The sequence below is a fragment of the Sylvia atricapilla genome, chromosome 5 (genome assembly GCF_009819655.1).
Source record: "Sylvia atricapilla isolate bSylAtr1 chromosome 5, bSylAtr1.pri, whole genome shotgun sequence".
In the NCBI taxonomy this organism is placed as follows: Eukaryota; Metazoa; Chordata; class Aves; order Passeriformes; family Sylviidae; genus Sylvia; species Sylvia atricapilla.
The window spans coordinates 29,513,297-29,540,012 of record NC_089144.1 but is presented as its reverse complement, the minus strand read 5'-3'; the positions used below and the strand labels follow the sequence as shown (position 1 = coordinate 29,540,012).

Here is a 26,716-nt window from a genome sequence, read left to right as displayed (position 1 = left end):
TCTATCTAGCCACACATTATTATTCTCAGAAAAGAGATTCATTACTTTATTGTAGCTCACAGCTAATTTTCTTAGCCAGTTTACACTTCCTTCTATGAAAATAGCAAATTACATAAATGGGAGGTAACAGAGACTTTGGGCAGAATTTCGACATATTTCACATGTATCTCAGTGGTCACATCACACCTCTCCTTCATATCTCCATCCTAGAGGATACTAGGTCAACTGCTGATGGACTTTAACAGTTCGAGTTTTAATTTGTTGCTTCAGTTCTTAGTTTTAAAGATTCAGCTTTTAAAGAGGGGTTGAATCCTTGCTTTGGCCAGAGTGGCCAGTACACTGAGAGTTTATTCATTGTTCAAACTTATGGTAGAGGGTGAACAGAGCTTTTTTTCTGAAGGCAATTTGCATGTATTGTGCCTCCCTTTGTGTTGATTCAATAGGCACCTCTCAGTCAGCTTGATGCTCAGATAGGTATGCAACTTCTGGCATTAAACACAGTGATAAGGCAGTGAATCTGATAGGGAGCAACTCAGTTTTACTCCTGTTTGATTCTATACTCCTGGTATTCTTTAACTGTTAACAGCACTCTGGGGCCCATTCTTTAGTACAGCTTACTGTGTACCTGAAGACACTGGAAGTGAACATGTCGTGAAGCTCTCTACATCTCTGCTAAGTCCATGAGTTTGGGTGGCTTTAGAACATACTTTGGATTTTGGATCTAGTGAGTGTATAAAAAAATCATTCTTTGATAAATTGTTATTGTAAAGTATAGCCAGTGGAAATTGTTCATTTAAGAGCACTTCCCAAAGGAATTTCCAGGAGCAGGAGAATGCGTTGTGTTTCACCTTCATGATTTGAGCATTTGTTTGGGAACTCAGTTGTCTTTTGTGATGTTTAGAGAGGAGCCTGCAGTCAGTTATGTTGAGATTCAGAGGTGCTGGTATAAATCAACAGGAATTCCAGAGGACAGGGAGGCCGTTCTAACCTAAAGTTGGTGTTACCAAAAGCATAAGCAGGGACCGGAGTAAATATTTAGTATTTTTATACATCCCTAGAAAAAACCCCTTTCTTTTACCAGGCAGCCTGCATTACTCAAAGGGTTAACATCTTAATATATGAACTGGGACCTGATTCTTTTCTTCATATTATGGGCAGTTTAAACAGATGTCAGATTACCTGTCATGTATTGTTGCAAAATGAGTTGTTACTATGTAGGCAGTAAATTGGAATTAGCAGTACCTCTGCTGCTGTTAGGACCAAAATCATTAGCCAAGTACTTTTATGGAAACAATTCAAAACTTCACTGCAATTAGTTCTGCAAATTCAAGTGTCAGTAATGAAAATAATTCTGTGAAACCCAGAAACACCAGGGATATTGTTCTTTCCTTGGATGACTATGGCCATTTCCTCTCTGTGAATTTTCTTGTTTTGTTGTTCTCAATAAACAGACATTGATGAGTGCTCGGATGGCTTTGTTCAGTGTGACAGCCGTGCTAACTGCATTAACCTGCCTGGCTGGTACCACTGCGAATGCAGAGATGGCTACCATGACAATGGGATGTTTTCACCAAGTGGAGAATCCTGTGAAGGTCAGTGTCTGAAAAAGGGGGGGTGCTGTTATGGTTTGCATGAAAGTGTCCAGAAAATGTCTAATATTTCAGATTGTTTTGGTCAAGCATTGTCTTGAAAACTGTAGTGAAATTTAAATCTTGACGCAAGAGAATTACAGTCTAAATAAGCATCATCATCAAAAGCAAAAGAATATAAAGTAGGAATATTCCTATAATGTGGAGCATTAGTGGAGCATTTCTGTGTTTTACTAACATAATGTGTAAAGTCAGGTATGGTGATTAAAATGCAGTTTCTCTGGCCCTACATCTGCTTCTGTGCTTGTCCCTTGCATAAGTGATTTCCCGTGGGCTGATAGCATGCACTGTAATCTGTCACTCCACAGTAATCTGTTTATATGTCAGATTCTTTGTATATAGAAATGGGTCTCAATCCAGACCTCATTTCCTCCACTTTATTTTCCTCGTACACTGAGGTAATACACTGAAATAGTTAATGATAAAAATATTTCCCATTGCAAAAAATTATTATCCATCCCTGAGACCCTTACCTATACCTTGGTTAATACTGTGGTGTTTCTCCTGTGTAATGGCTAACTGCTTCTAGAAGGCTGCAATTTGCATTACATTACAAACTAGGAAGCTCAGTGGACATAGGGCTGGTGTGTAGGGGATGAGGGAGTGACAAGGGGGACAAGGAGATGGAAAGGTTTTCTGTGTTCATGAATGATGTTAGAGACAACAGCAGATTATTAAGAACACATTTATTTTCAGATGCAGATCTCTTAGATCTGAAGAGCTGAATGTTATGCAGCTCTTAAGTTATTTCATACTACTGCTCTTAAATAACAGAACAAACCTGTCTTTTTTTGCCATGGACCTCTCAGGGCAAAATTATCACCCTTTCTCCCTTCTTCTGAGTGCTGAAATATTCAGTGCTCACAGTGTAAGCTTTCTTATTGCTGTTTAAACTCACATTGGTGGGCTGCATCAGCCCCAAAGGGAAGCAATTGAATTAATTTCTCTAAGGCAGACACACAGACAGTTCTCCAGAAGTGAGAATGACCTTTCTGGTATACCCATCATCAATACTTTATTTCAACACATTTTCATCACAGCTGAAAGCCTGTATTCTCAGGAGGAATCAGCAATTTAAGGCAACCACTGCTTTCATAAGTCGAGCTTTCTTTGTCAAGAACTAACTAAATGTCAGTGTTAGCTGGCCAGGAGTTAGGACAGGAAGGTGCAAAGAATAAGTTGTGATCACTCTGATTATAACATTGCACTTCTGTCACTCATGGCACAGGAAACAAATATTCCAGCCAGGCATTTATGGAAATATTCTCAATATCCCAAGTTTTATCTTCAGTGTCAGTATAACATTTATCTCATGGGTTGAAGATAGTGGTTTGGCACATGCTGTCTCAAGGGAGGTACGTGATGCAAAGACACTGTGTTAAGTTGTGTGCAAACAACAATCAATTAAGCAGCAATTTCTAAACAAATGAAAAGCCAAGGGAAAAGAAATGTGGGGATTGCTACAAGTATACAGAAGCAGCAATTATTAGACTGTTTTGACCTTTTCTACAAAGAGCCAGCAGCTCTTTATTAAACGTACACAGAGGATAACAAGTAATTAGAATTAAATCAAAGATGCCAGGAAACTATCTTCATTGCCGATAACCCTAGTGACTAACAGTGGAATGCTTTCAGTTTGATTGATTGCAGCTCCACACATTGGAGCTTGAGATCACAGAATCATAGAATGGCTTGGATTGGAAGGTACCTTAAAGATCATGTAGTTCCAACCCCCCTGGGCAGGATCTCCCACGACCGGGTTGCTCAGGACCCCATCCATGACCTTGATGGGGAAGAAGGTGTTAGATATTTGATTCATTTTACCACATCACTTTTTCTTGGATTGGAACTTGGGACATGTTGTCTCAGATAAAAATAAAACCAGAAAGGGTGTGAAGAGACAACCTAAAATCCATTGCTGTGTGGAAAGTTGAACTTGCAGTATCATAACTGAGTAGTGCAGAAGCAGTTGTCTTCTCTGCTGTCAGATCTTTCCACTGTAAGAGATTTCCCTACTGGGTTTAAAGACAGAAGAAAATTGATTGCTTTTGATAGTTTTCAATAACCCCTGGTTAGATATGATTAGATTGAGCTGTTGGTGAATAGTCTTTTAGACAGTCACTTTAATGGGACAGCAGCTTCCAGGCTGTACTAATCTCAAATTTCAAATTGCAGTTCTCCAATTCTCTTTCGACTCTATCCAGGAGCAGCATCCTCTGAAACTTTCTTCTTGTGCAAGTGCTTGCAGCTTACACAAGCTGTAGAAGCCAAGTGCAAACTACTTCAAAATAGTGTTTTATATAGAGTGCATAATAGGCTTGACTTGACTCATCTTTTGTAAGTTTTAGTTGCTTTAAAGCAAGTTTCTTCTTTTAGAGGAAAAAAACCGTAAAGGTCAAGGAAGCGTGGGTTTAGTGTTTTTTTTTTTGTTTTGGTGTTTTTTTTTTTTTTTTGTTTTTTTTTTTTTTTTTTATTGTTTTACGTTGTCTTCCTCAAATCTGTGTCTGTTTGTGTCCCCTGGACAGGTGCTGATAATACAACACAGAGTGTTTCAGTGACCAGTGTAATCAGTTCTTCGTTTCCTTCAGCAAAGCCTCTGATTTTAAAAATCCATGTGAAAGCACCTCTTTTAAAATCACAGAAGCACAGGAGCATTTCCTTAAAAGCCTTATTTTAACAGAATTCCGAAGTTGCACCTACCCCTTTTAGGACATCATACTAAATATTCCTTCCTACAGCTGGGCTCCTTGGTAGCACTAGACTTTGACCGTGCTTGATAATGAAGTAATAGTTACTGAATTGCCTGTTTTACACATCTGTTGACCTTGGCTACTGCTGCTTCTGAGGCACAACTGAGAATATTGAGTATTTTGACTAATGTACTTGAATGCAAAAATTCATAATCCCATTTTATTGTACCTACAGGCAATGGAAGACCTAGAGATCCCTTTGCTAATAGTTTTGATTCACATTATATCTCTAGGTAGACCTATGATGTCTGTTAAAATTACTGAGAGAAATAATGGGAAATGCAACTGTAGGGTTTCAACCTCTTAGCAGCACTTGCTGTTTTTCCCTTGGAAATAGAATTATGTTATGCCTCATTGTATTTCCAGGAAAGTGAAATATCAGCCATGTAGTCCTTGAGACCATATGGCTCTGGGAAGTCTTAAATTTTATATATGTAAATACAGCATTCAGTATGGTATGATAACTGATATCTTCCTCTTTGCACCCGACAGCTTTTCTTTATAGTTTCTCTGAACAGTTTTATTGGTACTGAAGGTTGTCTCTTATGAACCATTTCATGAAGAGAGCTGGGCTAAGAGAGTAGATATTGCATCCTCAGGCCTCACTGCAGTAAAAAAAACCTGCAACAACTGAGGGCAAAATCCTAAAATAAGAAAGTTCAGACCCCATTAATGTTTGCCCTGCAGTTCTGTGTAACATTCTGATTCCTTTGAATTTGGCCTTTGCAATGTCTAAAAGCTTCTATAATCAGTTGAAGAGGGAGGCAATTTTGGTTCATACCAGAATAGTGCAGGTTTTGCCTCATCAGTTGTTGGACATTTGGCACACGTCCACATCCAAAGAAAGCTTACCTAATTAAGGCAGCCCCTTAGGACTTCCAGAGTATCTGTCAGGTACCAGCTGTTGTTAGTATAGAACATGAGATCAATGTGCCTTCACTCTCAGCAGGTATTGCATTCTTTAAATGAGACAAATGCAAATGAAAGGTTTGGATAGATCAATCCAGAATGCCCAATTCATAAAAGAATCCTTTTTGGTTTTAAGGGTTTATCCATATGTGAACTCCCATTTGGGTTTTCTGTTCTGAGGTATCTTGTATTTTTTTTTCTGCCATCCTGCTTCCAGAATTAGAATCGCTTACTTCTCTGTGTGACAGAGCAGCCTGCCTAACAGCACAGAGGCTGAAGCTCGACTTGAAGTCTGTTTTCAGCAATCCAGGATAATGAGGGATGGAGGCATATTTCAAGCCTCAGTATGCTCCCCAGCCCTACTGACTGAGCAAAGTCCAAAACAGTCACTCCAGCATCTATGTCTCTGGATCTGGAAGGCAGAGGAATTGCTGGCTCTTAGGATGTCTCCATTTATCTCACACTGCATCCTGTGTTTTAATCAGCACATGAGATTTCTTGAAGTTGAAACCCACTGTCAGTTTGGACTCCTACACTTAGGTTTATCAGAAGCTTTGTTTTTGATAGCACTTAAGGGAAACAGGAAATAAAAATCACTACTCTTCAGCAGTAGTAAGCAAGCCTTACTATCAGTCACAAAGCTCCATCAAAATCCTTTTGCTTTTATTCATGTTAATTAAAGGTCAGCAAATAAAGTGACTTTGTTTTTTCCATTTATCTCAAATAGAGCTCTAGACATTAAGGCTTCAGTGTTGAATTTGGGAACCCAACTTAAGCATCACCAAACAGAAGGCAGATATGGAGACATTAGTATTTTAATATTCTGGAAGGTGGGGAGAATACAAAATTTTCAGAGTTTCTCATCTTTTATAAAAGGACTGATAAAACACCAGCTTGACCACTGTATTTTATAGGACAGCAATTTGAACACATTTACTGTATAGGGAAACAACATTTCTGTCAAGCTGATGTTGCCAACATCTGAAGTCTCAGCTCTTCATCTTCCACATCTGGTAAGCACTCTCACAGGTAGCTTACATGAGCCCACACATAAATTATTTACAATTCACTCACTCTTTGAAGAATGATTACACCAGTCAATAGATCTACTCAGGACAGAAAAGAACAGAAATAGAACTTTCTGCTCAGATGAGCTTGGGTTCCCTAGCAAATGCACTCCTTCCTGTTTTGCCTTAAGCAAAAAGTACTCAGGTATCCTGGTACTTTCACCTTGCTGAGCTAATCCTATTCCTCAGAGCAAAGATAACTGAGAAACTTCAGTTGCTGCAGAGCAAAGGAACTGTCCACCCTCCCAAGACATGTCTTTCAATATTTCTCAGTGATACAAATCTTCACCTTTTCTTTACAAAAATGAGAGTCTAACCAATATCAGAATGATTCTGGTCTCAGGCAGACCCTTCAGGGCATTGTGGGCATGTATGCGTGGATAGTTCATCAGAGGAGAGATAGCTGCAACTTTCCATCACCTATATCACAGTGAGTGTCTGAGCCTTTTGTCGCTTCCTAGCAAGGTGTGCACAGGTTTGGTTTTTTTTTGTTTGTTTTCTAATGGTGTCATGTTTATATTCCGTGTGAGTTTATGATGAATTTTTGCATCTGCCATTTGTGAAGGGTTTCTTCTGTATAATTCAGCTATTTTTTAGAGCTATCTACAGTAGTTCCAAGATCTTTTTCCAGAATACATCCAAAGGACTGATGTGATTTTTAAACAGCTATTTCCCCATGCGCTTTTCAATTGAATCTCATCTGACACATTATTGTTTGCTCACTCAATATCAAAAAATACTTCTATAATTCACTTCTAATATTTGGGTTTAGTACTTTATTATCAACAGTGTTACTCATTGCACTGTTCATCCATTTTTCCAGGTGACTAAGTATAAGACTAAGTAAGGGCAGTACACATTCTGGCACAGATTCTTGGGGAGCTTCCTTGGGACAGCTCTCCATTGTGACAAGCTGACCATTTTTGCTGCCTTTTATTACACAATAACGATTCCATTTTATCCCTCTCATTATAAATATATGTATTTAACATTAATATTAATTACTATTGAATATAATTAATATTAATTTTTGAGTCAATACCCACTTTTCTTCAATGGCACATAGCTCCTTTAAAAGCATGTATTGTGCAAGGAAGGTCATGAATAAAAGTATTACAGTACCTAAAATATATTTCTCTTTAAATTACTTTTAATACAGTATAGTAAACTTTGAATCTGTGATGTGGTATCTTTAAAAAGTCATCTTTCTATCTGGAAATGTTACCCTTTGGTTGCTAGTTTTAATTCATATTTAAAACTTCATTTTAATGTAATAGCCTCTTTGAATCTAGACTACCACAGAGGGTTGCTTTTTTTTAAAGCCTTTTAAGTTCCTTGAAGGATATTCAACTTGTGGTCACTGTTGGTCACCAGTGTAGAGGAGTTGCTTGGTTGAGACATTCTGAATCAGAGGCTACTTGCTGCTCAGGGCCAAGTGAAATGGTGGTTTGTCCCTCTGGGTTTCTTTGACTACCTCTTCCAAGAAACAGGTAGTACATGTCTTAAATACAACCTTGAGTCACAACCTGGAGCAATTGAAATTCCCATTTTTTATGGAGTTTTCTATCTCTGCAGTCTCACAAATACTGCAAATGCAGTTTAGTCATTCTACGTACTGTATTGAATGGCTTTAGTACAGCATTTTTCCTGTGTAGGCAGTAAATTATTAAATTAATAAATAGAATTCACTCCTAGTTTTCTGTAACATGTATCACTACTTCTTCTCTTGTGATATTCCTTTGTTATTGCGACGTTAAGTTGTACCTGGAGATGATGGTAAAAAAGGAAAATCCTTAAAAATGGGACAGATCAAAGCTGCTGTAATTTTTCATGTAGGTTAGATAAATAAAAACTGTTTCTCAGTTTAGCACTAGATAACTAGTTATATTTAATTTCTGTCTTTTTCTTTTTTTTTTTTTTTCTTATTGAGGCAAACCTCCAAGTGTTTTGAGACATGATGTTCTAATGTCCTAACATTCAAGCTGCTTGGTTCTTAAGCAGTGTGCTGTAAATAGCCTGAAGTGAACTATTAGTTTTTGAGTGGTTTGTGGGGGACTCTTTGAGGCTTTGTTTGGTTTTGGTTTCTTTTGGGAGGGGGCTGGGGGTTGTTTGTATGTGTGTTCTGTTAGCAGCACGGGAGCAGTAATAAAATAGCTCTGTGGTCTGGATATAGCGGAATATGCAATCTGTAATCTTACCAACTTCCCTTTTCAAACACAAAAGATGCAGCACCCAGTGTCCCTTGTCCATAGCTGGTTATGGCTGTAAACACAATTTCAGTAACATGATTTGCCATCTATTAAAAGCCTAAAATAAATAAATAAATAAATAAACAAATAAATAAATAAACCACTGAACAAAGTTTTGCTTGGTATGGATGATTTGTGTGCAAGTACTTTGCTGATAATGCCTGAAGTTTGATGTGGATGAATAATGCAGATGAGAGTTTCATGCATGAAAAGTTGGTGTTTCTCTTGCTGCATCATAAACACACTGCTGTTTCTGATTAGGTTAGAATCAAAATGTAAATAGCTCCTGCTGTGACTAGGGATATTTAAATTGCCCTATCCAGAACATTTATTTTCATGAATCAAACAACTGAAAATAACAAGATTGGGAATTTTCAGTTCTCAATGCCAGATAAGCTCAGCTCGCTACCAGAGTCAATGATGAAACCTCAATTATTTTCAGTTACTGTGACTGTGTTGAAAAATAAACCTCAGAAGCCTTTTTCTCATGGGAAAATTGTGAAATAGACTTGTATACAAGTGCCAAAAGCAGAGTCAGTGTTTATAGGATCATCGTTTGTTGTTTAAAGCAAACCTTTCTTATTTACATGACAGCTGAACTTTGTCCAGTTATCTCATTAAGTATGTCTGCCTTCTGTTAAGTATCTAGGTTGTTGAGAAGTGACATTATAAATTTATGACAGCTGTGTGAAAGTTACATATGAAAGAGTGTTCTAAATAAATGAATGCAAGTTTTGGAAAGCAATTTATTAAAATTACTTTGATAATAAAGATAGTCTTGCTGTTAATCTGAAACATTATATTTAAACAGAATTTGTGTCTCTTGTTATTGCATGACTTATGAACAGCTATACCTTAATTTTAAATTACCGGATTGTATTACTTTCCAGCTGGATTTAAGAGAAAATATAGGAAGGAGAGAGCAGCTCTTCCATCCCTCTGCCCTGTCCAAACCAGCATCACTCAAACCATTCCTATTAGCTACTTTCCTAAAAACCTTCCAGTTCAGAGTCTGGACAGCCTCTGCAGGGCTGCCTGTTCCACTGGTTGTGTATCCTGACTGCTGGGGTGGATTTCCCTGTCTGATGTGCCAGTGATGTTTCAGTTATTCAGCCACACTGAATTAGGTTCATGGTCCCAGTTATCTTCTGCCCTGTTACAACAGTGTCTTCCTCCAGATGCCTTAGAAGGCAATGAGGTAAAAGATGTAGAGATCTGAGATGATTTGCCTGTTCTGGATTATCTGATATGTAAATAAGTGCACCTTGGGCCCTAATGCATGAAATGTACTCTCTCCCAAAATCTGTTAGCACTGAGAACTGAATATTCTTGCTAGCTTTATACACTTTTGGCTACGCAGTTGTTTTTTGCCTCTTAGGATTCTGGATCAGTAAGTGTCATAGTTTGTTTATGCATTGTATGGAAAGTTATTTCCTTTTATCAGGCATAAATTTGTTGTCTTTCAGTTCCATTCACCGTCTCTTGTCTAGTGTGTTAGCCAATATGGAGAAAAAAAGCCACCAATACACCAATACGTCTTCTTCAGAGTATTCTTTTTTTTTTTTTTTTTTTTTTTTTTTTTTTTTTTTTTTTATATCCCTTCTTGCTGATCTTTTAGAGATGAGCAATCCATTGTCGTTTCATTTCTTCTCAAATGGTATTTCTCTCAATCTTCCCGTAAGTCCTAGTAATTTTGCAATTCTTTTTAAGATGATGCCACTGTTGCTGCACGACGTATTGGAAGGAAATCTACAATGCTGCTGATTTCTACAATGGAGTTCTAATAATTTCCCTGCTGGTTTTATCCCAGTTCATATTCATGTTAGCAGCTTGTTAAGTTTTTAATGTTTTTGACCATAGCCACATTTGGAATTGAAATGGTGATTGAATTATTTTGCTTTAAACTGAATGAGCTTGAGGTGGATTGGAGGTTTCATTTCCATTATTGAACCCAAAGCTAAGTGGGTTTTTTTATGAGATTTTTATGCCAGTGGTGAAAGATACATGTATGACCATATTGCTTATTTTATCTCACTCATCTGGTGAACATTTAATTATAACTATAACAACACTTTTGGAAATGAACTTTAATCAAGAACTTGGGCCATACTGTTGAGAAATTGTATTTAGAGTTTAACTCAGTATCTTAATATTTACAATCACTGTAGTTCTAGTCTTTACTCTGTTTTCCACTTTTTATTGCATATATCCAATTACTTCATGCCCCTTTGAAGCTTCTTTCCATGATCATTTTTCTCCATTTGAACAACTGAAAAAGCTGAATAAAGACTATTTGAGTAGAAGGTAGTGTGTGCTGCAAGCTTGCCTTTGCAAAATAGTTGTGTGTACCTTGATGAAGTAGGCCTTTAAAGTACTTCTAAATTCTTTGAGATATATTTGTTTTGAAGTAATTTATTTTTACTCACTGGAGACATTAATTTTTTTCTTTATTTTCTGTTCTAGACACATGGGCTATAGCTGTCACTGCTACTTGAATATTTAATATATTCTAGTTTTCACGTTCTAATGAATGATGAAATGTAAAGCATGGTGTGCTTGCTTAAATGAGCTTACAGGTCAGACATCACCTTTCACATTAAATTCGCAAGTGAACTCCAATGTGTTAGACAGAGTCAGCAAAAGGTTTTAAGAACAAGATTCTGAAGCTGTTCTTGTTTCACATAAGATGTATCCTGTATGGTTGCCACAACCTAAGGCTCTTTAGAGAGCTAAGAATTATTCTTTCTCTTGTGTTTCTTGTGGTTTCTTCATTCTATCCACCGTACTCAATAGCATTCACTTGGAAATACATGTAGCAAAAGTCAAACTATCAGGTTAAAACATGATCAAAAAAAGCTGATGTGACTTGTAAAATATTTTTCGTGAATTTTTAAGTTCTTCCCATTCTGGTGAAGTACAAATAAATTTTCAGCTGAAGGCCTTAATGGCTAAGAATCATTTATATTGACTGCCACAAGAACATTTTTGTTAATTGGATGTGGTCTAAGAGCATTCCATGTCATGTATTTGCAGACATTGATGAATGTGGAACTGGAAGGCACAGCTGTGCCAATGACACTGTGTGCTTTAACTTGGATGGCGGGTACGACTGTCGATGTCCTCATGGCAAGAACTGCACAGGAGACTGTATCCATGAAGGCAAAGTCAAGCACAATGGTCAGATTTGGGTGCTGGAGAATGACAGATGCTCTGTCTGCTCGTGCCAGGTCAGTACAAATGGAAGTAGCTGCCTCTGCAGGGTGGTGGCAGGGATGAAGGGCAGAGCATCAGGATTCAAGTGAAATTCCTGCCTTCTCAGGTGCATTCATGGAGCTACTGAAATAAAATCATATATTACGTAGAGTTTTGGAGATAGCTTTTCTCTCCAACCTGCATGAGCAAAACATTCATTGGAAGTTTATTATATGATACTGGGAGAAGGATGATAGTACTGTTCTGTTAGCAGAGATGCCACCTGTGTTCTCTGGGTGGGAGTAACAGCATTTTCATGCAAATACACTGTCTAGACACCTATTGGGGCTGGAGACTGACGCTAGTATCTCCAGCAGATGGCTATAAATAGAAGTATGTTCTGTGTCTGCAGAATAATTCAGCTTAACTTTCTCAAATGTTTGCTGTGGGAAGTTTGGTCCCAAGCTAAATGCTGATGGAGAATGAAGGGTCAAAACACTGCTGAGAGTATTGTGAGCATTTCAGCAGCTCGACTTTAGTGTACATGGTTTAGTTTCAGGTCACCTATCATCTTCCTATGTGAATAATTACAGAACAGAGGGGTTGATCTTTCTTGACACCCTGCAATCTGGTATTCTATGAAACCATGATGTTCTAGGAAGTTTAAAGCAAGATTCATCAAGCATCTATGTGAAAATTGCAAACTTAGTGGAATCTATTAAAAAGTAACCCTTGGGAAAGATACTCTTGGGTTTGACCACATCAGGGGAGGGCTGCCTGGAGATTGGTTGAATGAAGGATGTGTATAAGGCAACAGGGGAACTTTATGGTTGTTACTGAGTGTGTACTGGGGTTGCTGGCTTGGTTTGAATTGTATTTTGACAAAGATACGGTGTAGTGGAAAATTTGCGATCTGCTAATGGCTTAGAATCATGGTCAAAAATAAAATTTTTGCTGGAGTATGGCTAGTGTTGTGCAAATTCCTGCCATTGCTGTGTCTCTCTTCTAAAAACAGAATGGATATGTGATGTGCCGGCGAATGGTCTGTGACTGCCAAAATCCCACCGTTGACCTCTTCTGCTGTCCTGAGTGTGACCCAAGGCTCAGCAGTCAATGTTTACATCAGAGTGGGGAGTTTTCCTATAACAGTGGTGATTCCTGGATACAGAACTGTCAGCAGTGCCGCTGTCTGGTAAGGTTCCTGATTACAGCAGCAGAGACAGGAGGGGAAAACCATATGAGATACTCTGATCTGTGAATAGTTTTATTTTCATGCATTAGCATCCACTTAACTTTCCCTGAAGTACATGCATAATTAAAATCTGATTTTCCTAATTTTGTCCATATTGTCCAGTTTTCGTCAAAAATGTGTTTTGGTGCAATAGAGATACAAAAAAATTACTTAATCATGAAGATGGTTCCAGCAGAGTGGAGGTCATTTGGATATGGCACCTACACAGCAACACTCATGATCTCATATTCAGAGACGCATGAAGCTCTATAAGGAAATTCTAAATATATATTTATTTATCACAGCTGATAATTTCAAGGATGCTGGTAAACTAAAACTTACTTATTCATTCAGACATTTTGAGTAACAGAAGAATAGTAAGACATTTGCATTTATCAAAATAGTGAAATGAAATATGAAAAAAAACTCATATCTGTTAAAGTTTGTCATCTTTTTCCTAGGCATGTATTTTGGAGTCTGAGCAAAAAATATTCTGCATAATTCTGCTCATGAAGTTTCTGTATCAGAGAAAATCCCAAGATAAAAACAACTATCTTTTATCACAAGTTATCTCCAAATATAAAGGCTGGTCCATGTAGCAGCTTTGGCTTGTCGGGGTGTCATGAATAACACCTAGAAGCCCATTTATGTAGACTGTGCTTGCAGTATTACCACTGCTAAAATCCAATGAAATAGTTTTCCATGTGCTTCATTAAATTCCTTAAAATGAAAAAATAACCAACCTACAATTTAGGATCTCAATAGATGCTTCTTTTTTTTTTTTCAAGATGCTACTTCTGTAGCAAAAGTCTACTTTCTTTCAGTGATCATGGATTTTTTGGGGTGGCAAAATATTGTCTACTTCTTGTACTGTCCAGCACTGCAAAAAATAGATTGAAGTATTGAGATCAATGACTGGATTAAAAGATTGCCTTCATTTTTACCATCACACATTTCACAAAGAAGAAATTTGACACAGATGAGAATATTTTAAAAGACTAACTTCACAATACTTTCTGCAAAAGTGGAGGAAATTTGGAACTATTACAAGTGTCAGTGATTTTTTTTTTTCAGCTTCTGCTTTGAAGATAGCAAACTCCTCATTCTCAAAGACTTGCATACATTTTTTTGTGAATAAACTGATTTCCTAGAGCTAAATGCTATTCTTTTTGCTTCCCTTAAGTCCAGACTATTAAATCTGTGCTCAAATGAGCTGAATAAATTGGAAGTCAGAGATGGACCTGCTCAAAAAGGAAAAAAAAAATCATTATTGACTTTTGTGAAGTCTTTTCTTTGACCAATGGATCTGCAACTTTGGTCTTTGTCAGAGTGAAGGGAAGCTGATTCCAGTTTCTAGTAACTGATATGATTCATTAAACATTTCTAGATTTGTGTTTGGGCATAAAGTAACTTCCCCTAAGGATATGCAGGCCTCTGCTCAAACCTTTTCTTACCCTGACTGTACTAAAACCACCATGCAGAAGGTGTGATAAAGTCTGGAATTTCAGGTAGTCTGGTTATAATATCCTAAGTGCATGGCCAGTGGGTGGAGATCCTCTTATTGAAAATATGGTGGTTCCCCATTACATTGGGCTGCTGGTGGCTTGACAGCCTTAATCCAGCCAATGCAATTGTAACCATGGCAGAGATGAACTTAGAAACTTTCTATGGCAAGCCAACAGTGCAAATTGTGAGTAAGAACTAGGTGAAACTGGAGATTCTGGCACACTTTTGCAGTGCAGTCATGTTACAGTTTCTGTCCCTTGTAGAAGTAGGGCCTCACAAGGACAGGCCACAGTCCTGTATTGCATAATTTTATGGAGAATTTTCAGCTGCAGCTTGATGGAGAGTGTACTGAACTAAGTTAAATCTAATATACTTCCTGAATGGCATGCAGCAAAAAACACCTGATCTGTGTCTCCCACAGTTAGTGAATATCAGTGTTTTCTGTGCTGAAATTCTGAACAGATGGGAAAAAATAGCCAGCTAGGAACCATAATGCTGATTCAGAGGAATGGGTGAGGAACAAAATAAGAGCTAATAATGATACCTTGTTCTTTGTGAAAACAGCAAGGAGAAGTTGACTGCTGGCCCTTGCCATGCCCGGAGGTGGACTGTGAATTCAGTGTCCTCCCCGAGAACGAGTGCTGCCCACGCTGTGTCACTGACCCCTGCCAGGCCGACACCGTTCGCAACGACATCACCAAAACGTGTCTGGATGAAACCAATGTCATTCGCTTCACTGGATCTTCTTGGATTAAGCATGGCACCGAGTGCACCCTCTGCCAGTGCAAGGTAATGAAGGTTATAAAGATGAAGCTGAGATGCTTCTTCCCAGCTTGTTCTGTGGCGCATAAATATTAATGCACTGAGTCTGGTCAGTGAACAGTTGGCGTCTACACTTGTTCTAAAGCATCAGAGATGACAGTAAAAGTGTTCAGCTTAGTTAACTATACTCTTGAAAGTGCTAGAAGCACAGTTTGATGTGCTAGCAGATCTGAAGCAGGACAACAGCTCATGCTGCAGAGTGCTGTGGACACGGTCCTGGGTTTTGCTTTTCCACCAGAATAGCTCAATTTGAGTCTAAACGTGGAGCTCCAAGCTCCCTGCTATCTTGGAAACATGTGAGTATGGCTGTGTAAGCCTAGACTTGGCACAAGAAATTTGTACAGTGTGATACTATAGTGTTACTGGAACTGATTGAATTGCTTTTTGAGAATAGTAATTGTTTTCAGAATAAAAGGACTAGTTATATGGTTACATAGCTTTTGTACTTTAAAATTAATCCATGTGTTTAGAACATTTACTGGTTTTGTATTCAAAGAAATTGATTGTCTGACGAGAAAAATTAATGTCTATTCACTATGTGAATTCTGGCATCTCTTTTTGAGGATGAAAAAGAAAAAGGGCTTAACATAGGTATTTCTATTCAAAATAAGATCATAAAGTGAATTGTGTTTTCTGCCACCCAATACTGAACATTGACAATATGTGTTTCCACAGCAGCCAAGGGGAGAGAGCAGGATTCATGCATAGTTCTTTAATTGTTACTTAAATTCACAGTTGATTTTGGGCTTTATCCTATGTTCTTCCCAAGCAAGATGCTTCCCAAACTCCAATACGTGGTACAATTAACTATTTGAAAAGATGCTCATAAAAAAAAAAAAAGTCTATCTTCAACACCTCGTTCTGTGAGAATTCTGTGTGATTTCTGAGAACTCTGAAGCTGTCAAGCATCTCTTCCTTACTCTGCTTTGCCTGATGCAATGCTGTGTGCAATAGCTGCTGCTGTGAATGCATAGTCCTTTTTTAAGGGCAGTGGTATGCACCAAGTATCAGCATTTGTCCTGGTGTCAGAATGGGTCAGTGGTTAGAAGAAAATGCAGCAATCTGACAGACTGGCTAATGGTTAGAAAGCCAGCTGCTGCCTAGGGGATGTTCAAACAGGCTTACAGGCAGACACCTGTGCTTTTGGGATCCGTAGCTGGTGCTATACACCAGCTCCAACGCTAGAAGTTACTTTTTGCTCAGGCAAGTTGCTAAGGTTCTTATGCATCTGGTGCCTCTTATGTAGAAGAAATTGTTGTGTCTAAAGCACTTTTGAGACTCAGAGATGGGAAGTGTGCTTTTCTTGTGCTGCTGATGAGTGGCAATGCAGAAGGCATGTGTCAGTTCTGACCATGGCCACCTAAGTGCTGCTCCCATCTGGCCTTTTGTGTTAAGCAAAGACTGAACCTTAAGCATGGACTAGTTCAGTGTAAATACATACACGCTTATCAAATCCATTGCTGCCTTGTGAGGGATGGTGAGGATTAAAACAGATAACCCTGCCAAACTCCATAATTTTAATGACTCGGGTGGGACTCTGCCTAACAAAGATGAGGTACCACTTTTGTCCCTAAACAAGCCCAAATCTTACCCAGTTCTCCTTACAGAGCAATGTTCATTTTGAAATACTCTATCTTCTCATATTGCCAGCATTTTAGTATTGCAGTTCTGCATGCAAGCAGCCCATTCTCTCCAGATCAGGATAGTGGTGTGCCCAGTTTGTATAGTGTTCCTTCTCATTCATCCTGTGTCACCCCACTCTTCTCTTGTAAAGCATCTCATGGAAGGTCAAAGCACCAGTCTAAGCCTCTCTAAACAAGCTGTAGCAAAATAGGTTTACACAAATCCTTTAAGAATTTAGAAACCTGGGCATCAGCTAAAGCAGACTTAGCCACAAAAAAAAATTCTAATCACAAGCAAAGAAGGGGGAGAGTAGGATTATAACCTCCTGTAACAGGAGTGAAAGAAAATGCTTGAATTATTCAGACCTTGGTTTTAATAAGTCCTGTTGGTTTAGTTAGTTGAATGTATTTGGACTAATTTATAAATAATACTCATTTTTTATTGACTTTGTAAGAATCAGAGTTAAGAAGTAGTAGAGATGCAGAAATGATTTCTCCCATATTTTAATGATGTCCATAGGCAATCTGTTCCTTTAATTGCCCTTTTTACATATTACTGGACTATTTGGAAAAAGTTTATGGATTAATGTTTGCTGGTGTTACAACCAGGATGTATGAAGTTGAAGCATTCAGGGCTAAATAAAACCCAGAATCCCTTCTGCCTGATCTGAATAAATCTCCCAAGTGCCTTGTCTTGTTCAACAGCTTTATGAATTTGAGCAGATGCCTGGTACTTTTATATTGGGAGCATTCCTTCCACTGATCCCAGCTTCTTTCAGTTTGAGTGTTGTAGCTCTGGGACAGAGACCACAACAAGCCAAGCAATTAGAGGAATCATAATAGCCTGTTCCCTCGGGCAACATGAGGACATGAGGACAATGTCATGAATCTGGTCCAAGTCTGTACATGTTTTGTATTTTGCAAGTCTGTACGTTCAAATCTGATGGGTATTTGCAAACAGCTGAGCTTGTTAAATTTACTTGTTTTGTGCAAAATGAAAATTGTTTCAATTGTTTTTTCTGTTTTTCATCCTTTAGAATGGCCATGTCTGTTGCTCAGTGGATCCACAGTGCCTTCAGGAACTGTGACACCAACAACTATCTCTCACAAGCAGTTTCTGGATAAAGAATTTTCCTTCACAGAAATAGACCCTTAAACCAAAAATTGTTCAAAATTAAAGCAAAATTAGGTTGGTTTTGTCTATCTGAAGTGCAGATATGTGATGAACTCGGTTACCTGAATCAGAGTGAAATTTATGGGACTCAAGCTCAGATATGTAAACCTTTGTATGAGGTTAGGCCCAAGTCTTCTGGCTATTTGTCTGTCTGGCATCCTTGTGCAGAATGTTTAGGTTAGTTTAAAGTGACACATTGTAATGCTGTACATAATGATGTCAAGATCTAAAATCAACTAGGAGCTCTTACAGGGTCTTGCAAATCTTTGAGAGTCCAGTGCTCGACCAGATGCAGCAGATTTACAGATATTCATATTTGGAACTGCACAAATGTGTTTGATTGCTTACTGCAGAACTTAGCAGATGTTTGAGTAAAAGGATGAAGCCTTCAGGAATAATGAACCTAGCAGCTAAGATGTGATATGTACAGTATGTGCGCTAAAAAAAAAAAAAAAAGAAGTTATTGTAAAAAAACAAAAAACAAAACAAGAAAAAAAAAAGAAAACCCGTGATGCACAGGCATGGCTTCTTAATGTTTTCTGATGGGAAAAGTCATCAATATTTCCTTGTTTTACTGCACTTACTATTATTTCTTGATTGACTTTGTTCAGTATAAGCTCGTTCTTGTGCAAATTTAAATAAATATTTCTCTTACCTTAAGTTTCTGTTTGTGCCATCTTTCCTTTTCAAGGACTTAGCTTTCACGTGTGCTGTTACTTCTTTGCCAGTATTCCTGAGAATGTGGACAGTACAGGTGAAGTGTTGCCTGTCTAGCTCCTCTACATGTGGGAGCTTATGCCCAGCACAGCCTTATGCCTGTCATGTCTTTGTTAAGGTACACATAAGTAATTTGTCATTACAGTGGATTAAATGGCAAGTTCACATGCCTAAGGATCAGATCCTGTGTACCAGCAGAGTGTTGTCACGCAGAGTCAGTAGAGACCATTTGTGTGTGACTTGGATCTGTTCAGATTTACAGGGGATCTTCTCCAAATTCCTCCTCTCTCCAGCTGCCAAGGGTTTGTTTGTCTTCTGTGAGCTCTGTAGATGTTTTTGCTGTTGTTGTGAAGTATCTTAATGCATGGGGATTACTTCAAAAATGCAAACCCTATTGTCACTACTGTTCTGTTGGGAAAGTAAATAAAGGAGGCTGCTTGACCAAAGCTATGTTATTCTCAAAGAGAAATAAAGAATGAAGTAATACTTACAAATTGCAGGCTGAAAATGCATCATGAACAGTGGAGACACAACAGGAGAGGAGGAAGATTTCCAAGATGACAGCATTCTTTAGATACTACTTTAGTACTCATATCCTTTTCGAAGTGCCTTACTGCTCTTTGGCATCTCTTTTAGGAGTTCATGAAACCTGAAGAGGCAAAACTTCCATAAATATTGCTCTGTGTAATATGAAGTTATAAGGGAAGTCCAAGTTTGTGGTTTTATGAAACAGAATTATTTCCTGCAAACAGATGCTACCTCAGTTTCAAGTGCTGCAGGAGATCAAAGGAAACTCATGCAACCACGTGTTGATCCAACAGGCATTCCCTTGAACCCTCAGTGTCTACTGAGGACTGGATGTTTTTGGATTAGGGCTACAAGAGATGCTAGGCCACCAAATGCTAATAGTCTAAATAAGTCCAAGAAACTAAAAATCGGGGGGAGGGGGGGAAACAAACCCAAATGGATGGATATTTTACATTGAACCAATAAAGTTATGAAGATTTCCAAACCAAATAAAACCTTTTCCTCATCTAGTCCACAAATAAGAGGTATTTAAGGTTGTTTTTTTCTGTTTTGTCCTATTTGTGGCAAGCTGCAATCACAGTTTTTAAAGAAGAGAGTTAACTCCCCAGAAAAATGATGCTTTTTTGCAATGTTTTCTTGCCTGGTAGTCTTTGTCAGAAGGTCATGTTTTCGCCTCAGACTGATGCACATCTCCAGTGGATTTCATGAGCAGCTGCCTGCCTGTTTCTGATAGAAGGTTTAGCAGAAGATGTGTACCCTCTGAGAACTGCACTTGAATTTCATTCAAGAATAGGTACAAAATCGACATAGAAAATGCATGAAGACCAGAGGGTTCTTTTTTTTAAAGAATGAACATTTTTCAAGGGCAGAATCCTTTAGCTCTGCAAACGCTGTACAAAGCTCTGAAGAGAACCACTGGACCTGGTAGAGTAAGTATCTACAGAACATTTTAAGCAACACTGTAAGCATCCCAATTTTGGCAGTGAATAGAAAAGTTGCATGTGAGGCAAGTGTCTCTGTCCTTAATCTGGCTGTCTGCATCCTCTGACTTTGGTTTCAGGGCTATGACAAATATAAGAACTCTAAGGAAAATTATCTCCAAAATGTTTTCTCAATTCTTTTTTCTAATAGAGTAATACTAGTGTTTAATACTAGCTTTTAATCAAAATTGAAATGGTGTATAGATGAAAAACAAACATCCATTTTCTTTTGTTGCCTACCCTGACCTGAGTGTTGAAGGATCTTTCTACTATCATGGGTTGTGAAGCACAGTGCAGTACACTATTAGGCTAAAAAGCCAAAAATTGAGACATAAGGTAATAGCTAAAACTTGAATCTGATCCTTGGAGAGACAGTGTTGCATGTATGTAAAGAGCAGAAGTCATGCTACTGAACAAAGATGGAAGTTTCTACTAAATAAAAAATGAGAGTGGTTTCAGTGAATATTGTCTAATTTATCAATGTTTAAGGTTACTAATCAGTTGGGAGTTCTTCTAAAGGTCACCAAACTCCAAGAAGACATATCAGTGACCCTCATTTTCATTCCTTTTCACTCCCTCTTCCCCATCTCCCTCCTGTTCAGCCCAGCCAGTAATTAGTAGCTCACATTTTCAATTTACCTTGAAAAGTAAATTTAAATATGATTAAAAATTGATGTCTTGTTTCCAAGCCTAAATTATCTGTTAGACAATATAATGTAAAAAACAAACCCCATCAAACAAAAAACAATTCTGAATGATGCAGGTACATTGTGCTCTGTTACTGGCCTTTCGTTATTGATGCAGTGTTTGCAGTATCAAAATTGAATAACTTCCATAGAGGAATTGTCACCTTGCTGCAGAGTAATTGCCCTAATTAATAGACCTACAGATATAATGGTAGAGATATGTTCAGCTATAATGCTGAATTCAGTGCTGGGGTGAAACAGGTTTACAAAATGCAGCAGCATTGTAAAACTGTTGAAACGTTTTTATAGCATGCCTAAAAGTGTGTGTTTATGCAGGGAGGCCTGTAAAAATGCCCTCCTTCATTTCCAGCATAAGATCTTGCCATTAGCTCCACTGGCCTACGGCAGGTTCATCCTGGGTCATCTCAGAGAGGCACAATCTCATGAGCCACATTTGAGCTGGCTTCAAATGCAGGATGTGTATGCAGTAGGATCTCCCCCTTCACAGCTTCTCCAAAGTGAAGAAGGCTCCCAATGCAGCAAATGGCAGTGCTGAGCTCACATGCCCTCTCAACAGGAGGGAACTCCCTTGGTTTCGCAGATAAAAATAGCAGTAACTTTAAAGTAGGGCTCTGCTAGTTATTTTTTAATAGTGTGACTTGCTCACAGGCAAATGCAGTTTAACTTGTCCCCAAAGCAGTTAATAATTTAAGGTAAAAATCACTAGCTAGCTTTTGCCAACTCTATAAAGAAAATGTTTTGGAATAATACAAGTATGAAGGCTAGAACAGCTCTGGCATCTCCTGAGTGGGTGGCCTGTATCTCTTCTTCAGTGCACTGGTAAAAATGCCCACTGCAGTCATATCTTCGAGTCAAGTAACAGTCATATTGACTAAGTCACAATCCTGGCTGTGTCTCCTGCTGCTATTTTAATTTCTAATTAAAGATTAAAAGCTTCTTGTTGATTCAGTATAGTGGCCAAACCTCTGTCCTGGGAGAAAAGGCAAAGTGTACCACTGGTTTTTTGAGTAAGGAGAAGCGTTTCTGAGAGGGCCTGAAAAGAAAAAGGTGATGTTAAAAACTGGTTTTCATTTCTGTGGCTGTTAATCAGCCTTGTGAATGGCCACTAGCATGTCAGTGTATTTCACTTTTTTTTCTTTTTGACAGTAAGTTTCTAATGCAAAATGATAAAAATAAAAAAATCAACTGTTGAAATCAATTACTCATCTAGGTCTGCATTAATCAGTGTGTTCTTATTTTCAGAGTTTATATAGTCTGTAAAATACCAAACAGGTATTGTTTACTATATAAGGCGATTTACAACCCTATATCCTACTAATGTATTCATGGATTTTTTCTATAACTTCCAACTTTAACTGCCACTAACCATAACGATCTATTGATCCCATGATTTTCATCCATAAGATAGCCAAACGGTAATTATGCTTAATCTCAAAATTTGTTTTTTTCAGTAATCTCATGTTGCCATTTAAGACTTCAAATGTTAACTCTCAGTATGTCATTTATGTATCACCAGTATTGCTTGGAGTTATAAAATTAAATTATTTAAGGGATTTTTTTTTAGGACTGAGTCGTATATGAAAACCAGAATAACTAGAATTGCATCACTACAGGTAGAGAGAATCCATCTCAATAGAACAACAGAAAAAAAGTAGACTCCAATGCAATTTCATGGTGGGGAAAGAAATTTCATAGTGGGAAGAGGCAACAAAACAAAAAACCCCAATTCCACTGATGTTAACTTGGTCCTGTCGTCTTTTAAAGACTGCTGATCTGAACAAGAAGAGGGATGCAGCCTTGTGCATGCTTACCTCAGTTTTTACAAGAAGCTCCTCAGCTGATGCTGCTTTTGAATATTTCATCAGACTGACTGAACCACAGCCTTTTCCTATTTATTTTCTTAGTGCCTTTGGAGAAAATGTAAAAGTGCCGAAAAAGGCCAATGCAGGATGGGTCTGGCCCCCTTTGAAGCAGGCGCTGTATCACAGCTGGAGCATCCTGTCCAAGGCAGCGTCAGGCACCAGCCAGCCAGGATGGGGGGAATACCACTCTACCTAAAGGTGTAATCCTGTTGTTTTTATCAGCTATGATAGTAGTTGGGTGCTCTATGAGCTGTGACCAGAATGACGCAGCTCTTACTGATTCCTCTTGCAACCTTGCAAGGCAAAGCCTTCCCTTTAGGCTGCTGTATGTGGATTTTGCAAGTCACAAAGTGGTTTGTCAGTGCAAAGAGACACAGGGGTGGGATTGGTGCTGTCCCAAGAGCTCCCATATCACCCCAACATGTGCAACTCACAGCTCAGGAAAGGCAAGGTCTGTCTTCAAGTCAGGAAAAAAATGTCCTTAGTGTCTGGCAAGAAGCTAGGCCCTTTAGTTGCTTTCCAAGGCAAAATGCTTGTATTCACCTCATTCACACTGGACAAACTGTGAGTGCTCACAAACACACCTCAAAATACAATCCTCTCCCTGCTTTGCTGTTTCATTATCATGCAGCTCTGCAGAAGTTACCCCAGTCAACCGAGGGCTAGCCCCAAGCCATGGCCAGCTTCCCCACCACAGGACCTCTGCGGGGAGATGCCTGTGGATGCAGCTTTGCAGCTGGTGCTTGCATGGCCTGGACTGGGCAGCTCCTCTTCCCCTGCCCAGATGGGTCAGGCTGGTGATGAATGGATGTCAAAGTCAGTTAATGAAGATGGTGTTAAAATTTGGCCTTGCAGACACTGCTGGTGACAAGCTGAGAGGATAATACTGATATTACTTAAACGATCTTTTAAAAATCGTCCTCTTTTTATATTTTAAATTTCCATTGAGTAATAATTACATTTGATGGGCCCTGATGCTCCTTTGAAGAACACAGCAGGTGAGGAAGAAATTATTCTTTCCTCGCTTAGTAAGCTTGAGAGGCTGCTCAGCTGCTGTTGCCTTCTAAGGAAAGAGAAATGCAACCCAGCAGAAACACACGTTGCACACTGACCAGTGTGTGACACTGCCTGCCTGCTCTAGGCAGCCTCAAGCCTCAGCAGAAAGAACACTTTTCTTTTAACATCCCTGTCACAATAATGGAAATTATATGGTGTTGTTCCCACCCTCATCTCCTCTGTGGCTGCCAGTATCAGTACCTGGCAGATCACTTTCAGTGTTGGCCTCTGTCTGCATGGCTCCCTGTCTTGAGTTACAGTATGTAACCAGAAATGTTTATTCTATTTTCCATCTGTTGAAACTGGCTGGGGAGGTGTTTTCTTTCTCTCTTGTATAACCCCCATAACTCCAGGGAGGAGGGGGCAGGGGCCTGCTGTTAATGGGCAAGCTGCCAAAACCAAGTAAAGCAATGTTCTTTATCTCTTCCAATGGCCCATCCTCCCTCCGGGGTGTATCTTCTGTTAATGGGTCATTAAGGCTCACCACCTGACTGATAACATTACATCATCCCATTGTGAGATGCTCCACCCAGTGGGAGGAGCCAAGCAGTCTTACCTAAATAAAAAATAACACTCTGAAACACCAAGGCAGCCTGGTTTTCAGCAGATTACATAGGAAGACTGGTCCCATCTCACCACCACTGGACCTTTCTACAGGATCATCTCTACTCCAATAGAACCACAGCTGTTAATACAGTAGGATTTATTCAGATTGCTTCCAACACCTTGACCAAGAGGGTATCAGGTCATATTTCTGATTCTGTCACAGTTTCTAGCATTTTTGTTTGCTTGCTTGCTTGCCGGGTTTTTTGTTTGTTTTTGGTTTTTGTTTTGGTTTGGTTTTTGTTGGGTTTTTTTTGGGGGGGGTGGGGGGGGTTGGGTATGGTTTGGTTTAGGTTTTTTGTTTGTTGGTTGGTTTTTGTGGGCTTTTTTGGGTTTGGTTTGGATTTTTTTGTACTACATTTGTACTTTTAATATTCCTAGTAAAAAACTATTTTTCTTATTCCCTTATCTTTGCTTGAAAGCTCCTAATTTCAAAATTATAATGATTTAGAGGGAGGAGGTTTACATTCTCCATTCCAAGGAAAGCCCCAGCTTTCCCTAGCACATACCTGTCTTTCCAAACCAAGAAACTCCCATAAAAGATGATGTTATTCTCTCCCCTTTTCAAACTTTCTTACATGGAAAGTATCACTGAATGGGCTAGAAATCACACATGTTGGTGTAGAGATTTTAGCCAGTGTTAACCATCCCTTTAGGAAAACTAAATATATGATTCCTGCTGTGCTTATTACGTCTTGCTGATATACTGTACAACAAAAGTCATTGAATTTGGGTAAATATTGGAGTCAGATTCTTATTTGAGTCCCAGTTTTCACACTTCAGGGTCATCCATGTTTTCTACTGCTCTGGTAATTGAACCATACTGAGTAAGTGATTGCTGAAATTCTAATTAACTTTGTTTTCTTTTTGAATGAGGATTAAAGCAAACCAAGAATCTGCTTCTGGATTTTTTTTATAGAAGCAGCTTCCAAAATCTGCAGCCCAGAAAGCCAGTTTGCATCCTCACAATTACAGGTCTAATTTCTTGAATCTTCTTACACCAAAATTTAAAATGCTTCATCAAGTCCCAAAAAAGCTATGGATGTTCAGATATTTATATAGCCTATTCAAGTGATATTTTTGTTTCTTATATAGCAAGTTTTTGTTATTTGTGTAGCTTTTGAGTGATTTGTGCATGCTTCATGTATTTGAATTGCTTTTTGTGGGTAATATCCTTTTGCACATAAAGCTTCTCAGCTGTTGAATTTGAATTTTTTTCAGCTATTAGAGTTTAGGGTTCATATACAAAATGTATTCTTGAAAAATATACTCCTGGTCAGCAAAAGAAAATCCTACAGAGAGATGAATTTGGCCCAATACACATAATAGTGAAGGCAAAACTGTGCTTGATCTAGTATTTGAAATTGGTTTTGTGTTTTATTGTGTTCTTCAGCTGTGTTCCAGCAGGTTTGCAATCATCTATTTTATAAGTATAAACCTGGATTCTAAACAATCAATGAGTACAAGGTCAACTGCAGCCATTGCTTGCCTGATGTGAATCAAAACTTAAGAAACGTGGACATTTGTAAGAAAATAGAGAAGCAGAGATTTCACTGTCACCAAAATGCTTTTCATGTTCCAAAATAAATATATGAAATGGTTTTGAGTGAATTAGGTAATAATTTTTTTGCCAGCTTTTTAGAGCAAAATCAGGGAAAACAGAGCTGAATTTATAGTGTATTTACTGAGTACTGTACTGGTCTACACCAGAAAATCCTGAGATGGCACTGACTGAATAGTGCAGATAATGCTCAGTGGTTAAAAAACTTTCTCAGGGTAAAAAAGTTTCTTTGAATGAAAAACTCCTGGTGCTGAGCTTCAGACAAATTGCACGACTGATTAAAGGCACCTGAACATGATGAGGTGATGGCAGCGGAGCAGTTTAGGGATGCTGCTGTCCCCTTCTTTGCTCAGGTACAGCTGACTCCTCTTCAGGCCTCCTTACAGTGGGCTTGGGACAGGCACATGACAGGTGCTGTGCTATGGCTCAAAGTCTTCAGGAGGGGGTCACGGCTTCTGGTTGTGTAGCCACATCCTCTGTACTGGTTTGGGACAAAAACACCTAGTTCTGACAAAGTCTCCTGCCATGGAG

The 26,716-nt window shown here is 38.6% G+C and overlaps 1 protein-coding gene across 1 annotated transcript in view; it reads left to right on the top strand.

Annotated features, from left to right (window-relative positions):
- The window catches only part of NELL2 (neural EGFL like 2), a 136,951-nt gene extending 118,120 nt beyond the window's left edge, over positions 1–18,831 (top strand). Inside the window, exons 16-20 of the mRNA XM_066319061.1 lie at positions 1,452–1,592; positions 11,658–11,851; positions 12,832–13,008; positions 15,118–15,342; positions 18,035–18,831. Of these exons, the coding sequence (XP_066175158.1) occupies positions 1,452–1,592; positions 11,658–11,851; positions 12,832–13,008; positions 15,118–15,342; positions 18,035–18,085 (788 nt within the window). The 3' untranslated portion in view covers positions 18,086–18,831. The remainder of the gene's footprint in view (positions 1–1,451; positions 1,593–11,657; positions 11,852–12,831; positions 13,009–15,117; positions 15,343–18,034) is intronic.
- The last annotated feature ends 7,885 nt before the right edge of the window (positions 18,832–26,716 follow it).